Source organism: Thalassophryne amazonica, chromosome 18 (genome assembly GCF_902500255.1).
Source record: "Thalassophryne amazonica chromosome 18, fThaAma1.1, whole genome shotgun sequence".
In the NCBI taxonomy this organism is placed as follows: Eukaryota; Metazoa; Chordata; class Actinopteri; order Batrachoidiformes; family Batrachoididae; genus Thalassophryne; species Thalassophryne amazonica.
The window spans coordinates 23,143,688-23,152,062 of record NC_047120.1 but is presented as its reverse complement, the minus strand read 5'-3'; the positions used below and the strand labels follow the sequence as shown (position 1 = coordinate 23,152,062).

The 8,375-nt window shown below is 43.5% G+C and overlaps 1 protein-coding gene across 2 annotated transcripts in view; it reads right to left on the bottom strand.

Annotated features, from left to right (window-relative positions):
• Positions 1-5,010: 5,010 nt before the first annotated feature.
• Positions 5,011-8,375, bottom strand: part of adkb (adenosine kinase b) — a 436,023-nt gene continuing 432,658 nt past the window's right edge. The window contains exons 10-11 of one of the 2 annotated variants that reach the window (XM_034193559.1): positions 5,923-6,009; positions 5,011-5,677 (exon numbers count right to left, since the gene is read on the bottom strand). In XM_034193559.1, the coding sequence (XP_034049450.1) occupies positions 5,553-5,677; positions 5,923-6,009 (212 nt within the window). In that variant the 3' untranslated portion in view covers positions 5,011-5,552. The remainder of the gene's footprint in view (positions 5,678-5,922; positions 6,010-8,375) is intronic. The other variant, XM_034193560.1, reaches the window with a different exon arrangement.

Genomic DNA, 8,375 nt, shown 5'->3' with positions numbered 1-8,375 from the left:
CTTACTACAGAGATCTGAAAGCCATTATGCTCTGCGCTCAAATGACGTGATGTTTTCATGTACATCCTGTCTGCACTGAAGTGGGAAAGAATGCCTTTAGTTTCTCAGCTCCCTCTGATTGGAACGTTCTCCAATCCGAACTGAAACTGTCCAGACTGACCTCCTTGAAGACCTTCCAGTCTGAGATTGTGAATGGGATTCGTTTGTGCAATGCTTTTGTTTCTAAGTCTAAATCTGCTTTAGAGTTTATATCATGTGCAATGTTATGACCAAGATGATTGTATTTTATTTTTCACCAATGTTCTCATGTTGATGATAACCTGTCTGTTATGATATGTGCTGCTGCCTTTCTTGACAAGGTGTAAAAGAGGTTTTGATCTCAATGGAATTTCTACCTGGTTAAATAAAGGTTATTAAAATATACATTAAATGGGGGTTTCAATGTTAAACTTAAATGGCCACAAAATCTGTTATCAGGATCAGATTGAGATCAAACTTTGTCAGTCCATAAAGGATACTATCCTACATAATGCTGTCAAATATGAAAGACATTTGGTGTTTTTTGACAAAGTTATGAATTTTTGAAAAGTCATTCAATGTTAAAGGACTGGGATTTTTCCAATTTTCCAAGATTTTTTCTGACTTTGACCTATCACCTTGAAAATTGGTTCAGTTCTTGCTTATCAGGATATGAATCCTCTGTAAAAATGTCATAATGATATATGAGAAACTAAACAGGGATGAAAACATAACCTTCACCCATCTTCGTTGGTGGAGGTTATGCGCGAAGCAGGTGTGGTTGAAGTTGCATATAGGTTGAAAACAGCTCGTTTGTCACTTTCTTTCATTTTCAAAGCCTCAGTCTGGTGGACACCAAGACCGCCGCTTGTTTTACAGTGGTATATACATATTCAATAAATTCCCATATGTTCAACTGTCAACACATTTGACATCCTTTTATTTGTGCAACAACAAAGGAATCTTCTTTCCATCCTTGTGCTGTTAAATCTGTTTCAGAAAGGGAAAGTCACCCACAGTGGAACCAAATCAGACAACAGCTTGTTGCTAAAAGAAATACTTCACTAAACATCTATCTTCTGAGGAATGAGCTGTCATATTGGCCATCACTCAATTTACCAGAGTAACAGTTTTGATTTTTTTTTCCTTAAATTCTTGAAAACTTCTCTAACGTCGTCTATGTCTGAGGTTTTGTGTAGCACACGGTCTTGGGCTAAGCCAGGAGTCACCTAACCATCACACCTGCCTGTAGCCTACTCCTGTTGTCATGGTAGACTGTGTATATATGGATAAAACCTCCAAAACATCACCCACTGCTTTTCTGAAGAGCAGGTTTGAAACTCAAATGGGGCGGCGCCAAACGCTGCCTGACTCTGCCCAACATCCGGCCAAATCATAACTGGACAAAGAGGTGGAGAGTGGGCACGAGTGGTGTGGCCTGGGTGGGACAAATGAAGTCTGAACACACCTACATCTTACAGTTACCAAACTAGTTAAGCTAAGCTATGGCTAACAGGCTAACGTCGGGTCAGGCGTTTGTTTAAGGCCCATCTTTGGGGACTAGGTGGCGGTTTTCATCATGGTTGGCTCGGGCATTGGTACTAAAACATATGGTAAAGCAGATTGCCTTTGTAACCGTTGCATCAACAGTGGACCTACTGTCAAGAAGCTACCTGCCAATCAGTGCTAACCGTGCTAAGATATAAACAGCTCTAAAATTTTACTCCAAGGAAATCCTGGAGCCCAGACTTCTTTGAGGGCCTGTTAGTACAATTAACCGCACAGCAAACCATATTATCTCAGATATTTGGAACAAAATTCTCAGAAGGACAAACAGTTGAACTGACCAATGAAGAGTCAACAGGCTGGAAACATTATTTCTACACATATAGGAGGTGACTCAATTCCAGAGTCGGCCTGTAGTGGCCATTCAAGTAAGTGCAAGATTTAGCACTTCCATGTTGGCTTCATTTTCCAGTACTGCAGGTTGGGGCTTGGTCCTCAAACAGACAGTCTTCTCACACTCAGCACAGACTGGTGTGTGTGTGTGTGTGTGTGTGTGTGTGTGTGTGTGTGTGTGTGTGTGTGTGTGTGTGTGTGTGTGTGTGTGTGTGTGTGTGTGTGTGTGTGTGTGTGTGTGTGTGTGTGTGTTGGGGGGGGATTCATTCTTCATTCAGATTTCTGTATCCTGTTTGCACTTAGACAAACCAGGAAGACTGCTTTCCGGTATGACGGGCTGTTCTCCCATCGCGGCTGCTCACCTCCTGACCATTGACTGAAAAGTTTGTATCTTGTACCTTTACGACATACAGCAGGTGTGATCAGTGTGCATTGACAGCAGATAAACGCATGTCACAAACAAACTGCACCGACACCTTCAGAGCGCTCATTCAGCATCATCAACTCCTGCGGATCCAAAAGTTGGGTAATTTTCCACTTTTCCACTGCGTAGTTACCACTCCTCTGGAGCCTTTGAGCTTCAAGGAAGTAGCGACAAAAAAGACATTGTTTTCATCCTCACCCTGACATTGGACACTCTTAGTCAGACTCTTACTGTACATTCCTGGTCACAACTCACCACTCCTCTGTTTTAACTATAATATGCTCAGAACTAAATGAGAATAAACCAGTTCTGTATTGTCAGAAGAGGTAAAACTTACCAAAACCAAACTTACCGAAAAACAACAACAAAGCCAAATGGTTTCATTTATCAAAATGTTAAAACAAAAACTGGGCGCTCATGTAAGAAAGACAAGTGAGGGAAACCATCAAGACACCCAGACAATTCTGTAGGACGTATCAGCTTCTGTGGCTGTGCCGGACAAACTGTGAAACTTTTGTCTGTTGCATCACCAAGTCACTGCTTCCAGGCAGATTTGAAGACGGTAGGATTTTCTTCAAAGAAGACATGAAAATTTGGCAGAAGGCACATGGGAGACTCAAGCCTAGATCTGATCATGTTTTTGTGTGTAAATCCCTCTCTGTGCCACTCCACCATGAAGCAGTGTCACAGATAAAAGTTTCATGATACCTCGTTTGTCCAGTCACATGCACAGAATCCTATAAGGCCTTCAGAGTTGTCTAAGGTGTCTTGGTGGCTTCCCTCACTCGTTGCCTGTTTGTACCATCACTCTGTTTCTGAGAACTGCCTCCTCCAGAGAGATTAATTCTACAGGACCATAGTGTTTGTATTTCTTAATGATTGTTGTAAATAAAGTCCAAGACATTTTCAATGACTTGTGTATTCATCCCCTAGCTTGTTTGATAGGAATGTGGTTGTAAAAGTGATGATTAACTGTAAATTCAAAGCACGCCAAGGACTGTCATATCAATTTTATGTCTTATTAAATTCTGATATAAAACAATTTATTTTACTGCTGTTCTGCAACTTTGGACATTTTTGTAAAATATTCAGATTTTACAAAACTGATTCATTTACATTTATTTTTGAACATATTTTAAATTATGCACTTAAAATATAGGTGTACCAGTAAGAAAATTGAAGAGGTGTTGGAGTATTTGGATCTCTCTCTCTCTCTCTCTCCCTCCCTCACACACACACACACACACACACACACACACACACACACACACACACACACACACACACACACACACACACACACACACACACACACACACACACACACACACACACGTAGCAGAGACGTGGAGTATTGTTGTAAACATAAATGTACTACTCCCTTATATGACAAGTACATGGTGTTTATATATATATATACACACACTCAAAAGGCCACTCTGAAAGGTGCAGTTTTATCACACAGCACAATGCCACAGATGTCATAAGATTTGAGGGAGCGTGCAATTGGCATGCTGACAGCAGGAATGTCAACTAGAGCTGTTGCTCGTGTATTGAATGTTCATTTCTCTACCATAAGCCGTCTCCAAAGGCGAGAATTTGGCAGTACATCCAACCAGCCTCACAACCGCAGACCACGTGTAACCACACCAGCCCAGGACCTCCACATCCAGCATGTTCACCTCCAAGATCGTCTGAAACCAAAGAACCAAACCAAAGAATTTCTGCACAAACTGTCAGAAACCGTCTCAGGGAAGCTCATCTGCATGCTCGTCGTCCTCATCGGGGTCTTGACCTGACTCCAGTTCGTCGTCGTAACCGACTTGAGTGGGCAAATGCTCACATTCGCTGGCGTTTGGCACGTTGGAAAGGTGTTCTCTTCACAGATGAATCCCGGTTCACACTGTCCAGGGCAGATGGCAGACAGCGTGTGTGGCGTCGTGTGGGTGAGCGGTTTTCTGATGTCAATGTTGTGGATCGAGTGGCCCATGGTGGCGGTGGGGTTATGGTATGGGCAGGCGTCTGTTATGGATGAAGAACACAGGTGCATTTTATTGATGGCATTTTGAATGCACAGAGATACCGTGACGAGATCCTGAGGCCCATTGTTGTGCCATACATCCAAGAACATCACCTCATGTTGCAGCAGGATAATGCACGGCCCCATGTTGCAAGGATCTGTACACAATTCTTGGAAGCTGAAAATGTCCCAGTTCTTGCATGGCCGGCAAACTCACCGGACATGTCACCCATTGAGCATGTTTGGGATGCTCTGGACCGGCGTATACAACAGCGTGTACCAGTTCTTGCCAATATCCAGCAACTTCGCACAGCCATTGAAGAGGAGTGGACCAACATTCCACAGGCCACAATTGACAACCTGATCAACTCTATGCGAAGGAGATGTGTTGCACTGCATGAGGCAAATGGTGGTCACACCAGATACTGACTGGTATCCCCCCCAATAAAACAAAACTGCACCTTTCAGAGTGGCCTTTTATTGTGGGCAGTCTAAGGCACACCTGTGCACTAATCATGGTGTCTAATCAGCATCTTGATATGACACACCTGTGAGGTGGGATGGATTATCTCAGCAAAGGAGAAGTGCTCACTACAGATTTAGACTGGTTTGTGAACAATATTTGAGGGAAATGGTGATATTGTGTATGTGGAAAAAGTTTTAGATCTTTGAGTTCATCTCATACAAAATGGGAGCAAAACCAAAAGTGTTACGTTTATATTTTTGTTGAGTATATATAACACGCTAAAGTACACCCCGAATAAAAGACCACTCCAATTTTTTCAATATATTCCTAACAAGGAAAGGCCTTATGCTCAAAATGTCGATGACAAATCACATCAGACTGTTGCATGGGAAGTTATGATCAGTGTTGACCTGCTTTGATGAAAGTGACGTACAAACTTTTCAGCACAATCCATGAAGCCCAGAGCAAGTACTTTGTACTCAGAAGACAGATTTTAGTTGGAGTATTGTTGTAAACATAAATGTACTATTCCCATATATGACACAAGTACATGGTTTAAATAGTATTAAAATATCTGAGGTGCTGATTCAAGTTTTAGAAAATATTAAAGCTGTATTAGTTAGTCCCATGCAGCCACTGTAAATAGAAAAGAATTACAGAAAATCCTGAAGTGTACACAAAGAAATATCTCAGGAAAAGACAGTGATGTGCGGCATTCAGGTGCATCAGTGAAAGTTTGGCTTCTCTGGGAAGGTGCACCCGACCCGTTGGATGATCACGTTTGCAGAGTAGTGTCCAGCCCGAATGCACTCCTCTAATGACTGCTCCTGGACCAATGCAGAGAGGAAACCTGGGTGGACAGAGAAGCATTCATTTGGTCCAAAACATTTTGGCGAGCAGTGAGCATTCACAACGGCATAAGGAACAGGCTTCAGTCTACAACAATCAGCTCAAACGGTGTCACAAACAGCAGGGTAAATGTCATGCTCACGCAGTCTACAGACGTTACAGCATTACATCATTGGCTGGCATCAAAGGTTAATTGGGAATGTACATCGAAATCAAGCTGCGTGGAGAATCACTTCCACCCCGTACCTCCCACGAAGGCATCTCCTGCTCCATTAGTGTCCACGATTTCATTCTGGTCGATGTCCACAACGGGGAAAGCAATCGCTCGCTCACCTGTGTTAAAGGCATAGAAACTGTGGTCATTAAAGCGGAACAAAAGTGATTTTTACTAATTATTTTTGATTACATCCTGATGTTACATTATTCATAGAGCACACAGCAAGGCTGTGTTTTAATTTGTGTCTTCTGACATTACGAAAGGCCACCTGATGAGTTTGCTGTTTGGCTGGTGAATAAGAATCAGTTGACCTGTTGGTTACATAGCTCTACTGACACATAAGAAAACAAGTTTAGGGCCCCTTCACACATAGTGCGAAGTTTGGACAAAGTGCACACTTACTGCGCATGATGCAGGAATCGTGTGCAAACCGTATAATGTCGTCACTGCCTCCAACGCCTCCTACACCTGTTGTTACAACTATTTGCGCACACAAGTGCCTGAAAAAGTGTGCGCTGTGTGAACCCATTGCACCCTCTCGCGGCAGGTGCCGGCCAAATTCCAGGTGACACGCACAAACATCTAACACCGCTCGTATGGCACTTAGAAAATGTGTAGCCAGTCTCACTCTTGGCACGACAACAGACTGCAGACAATCACTTTCGTACTCAAAATCTGTCTAAGTCCCACATGAGTGGGCCTTTAGTGTGTGCACTGAGATGACAGGAGGTGTGTCCTCCCACTAAAGTGGCTGTGGAAATCTGTGGATCTGGACAGTCCAGCTGGACACTATGTACTGCATTTGCAACTGCCCACTGTGATGCGCATGTGTCTGTTTGCTGTTATCAAGTGGACATAAATAAAAACGTATCACTGTGGCGACGTGCTGCAGCAGGCACATGGACAGGCTGCTCCCAGGTTGAAATGGACCGTTAGATCAGAACATGCAGCAGGCGATCTCACTGTCACGACACCCACGTGAGCTCTGTTCCACATGGCGCAGTGTCCTGCGGCGCACTGTCCACAAGACACGCCAGGCGACCGGTTGGAGACGCGCTAGCAAATGTGGACATGAATGAGACGAGTGAACTGCTTGTCATTCATGTCATTTCATGACTGTATGTCTGTGACCATGGGTCATTTACAGAGGAACAGACGGCTCATATTTGTATTGCTCACTTGATAAATGCATTATATGGTGTGTGATTCAAATTTTTTTTTTTGTAATACTTCCATGTCCTTCCTGACAGCGCGGGTTCATGTCCAGTGGGCTGTATGTTTTTTGTTTTGTTTTTTTCCCACATAAGCACCATGATGTGGTCCCACCAGTACTGGCTGGTTTTATTATATATTCCACATAAGCGGTGCAATGTGGTCCAGCAGGTACCGGCTGTTTTTTTATATTTCCTCCACATAAGCGGCATGATGTGCCGCAGCTGGCACTGTGTATTCCCGCCCGAAAGACACCGGCATGTGCATGAACTCTCGCACCGGGTTCGTGCATGCCTGCCCTGTCGGCACAATGCTAAGTGGTGCACTAATTTCTAACTGTTTTGCCATTTTCATCCAAACGCCGTCCAAACTTCGCACTGTGTGTGAAGGGGCCATTATTCTGAGCAACAAATCATTTGTCGACCTGGTAAAAGCAGATCTTTGTAAGAACCTGTCCCACTCACACAAATGCACTCTATCCTTCTTAGAGTCACCAAAATGCTTTAAGTTCATACAGTATACCACTGCAGCACATCATTATGGTAGGACCACAATTACTGAAATTCATTACTCAGTCACATGGGGTGTACTGCCTATGCATTCCAAATGCTGGTCCCAAGCCTCGGGTAACTGAGAAAGGTTGAAGCAGGATGAGTATACACTGTCTAACCTCAGCCACTTTGGGTGTACAAGCCAGTATATTCTGCGACACCGGTCCCAAGTCCAGATAAAGGAGTAGGGTTGCATTAGGAAGGGCAGCCGGCTTAAAATTTGCCCAATAAACCATGCAGATCACAAATCAAATTTACATACCAGATTGGTCTGAACCAGGGTTAACGACAACAGCCACTAGTGCTGTTGTCCAGCAAGGTACCATCCAAAAAATTGGGCTGCTGTTAGATGAAGGAGAGGAGGAGGAGAACATGTCTGAAGGCAGTGGGAGAGGAGTAAAGTTAGAAGTGTGAAAGTGAGAGTCAGGACTTTGAAAGCTGGCAGTATGATTAGTAAAGGAAGAGAACTGGTTCATATGATGAAGAGGAGAAAGGTAGACATCCTGTGCGCACAAGAGACTAAGTGGAAGGGAAGTAAGGCCAGGACCAGAGGTGGGTTCATAGAGTTATAACATTGTGTGGGTAGGAGGAGAAATAGTGTTGGGGTCATTCTCAATTAAGATATGCTCAGCCTCAATATATCTAAATTCTGGGTTTGTTAGTGAAGCATAGGGTTAGGTACCAGCAGTGTTGCCACAGTTACTTTGAAAAAGTAATCC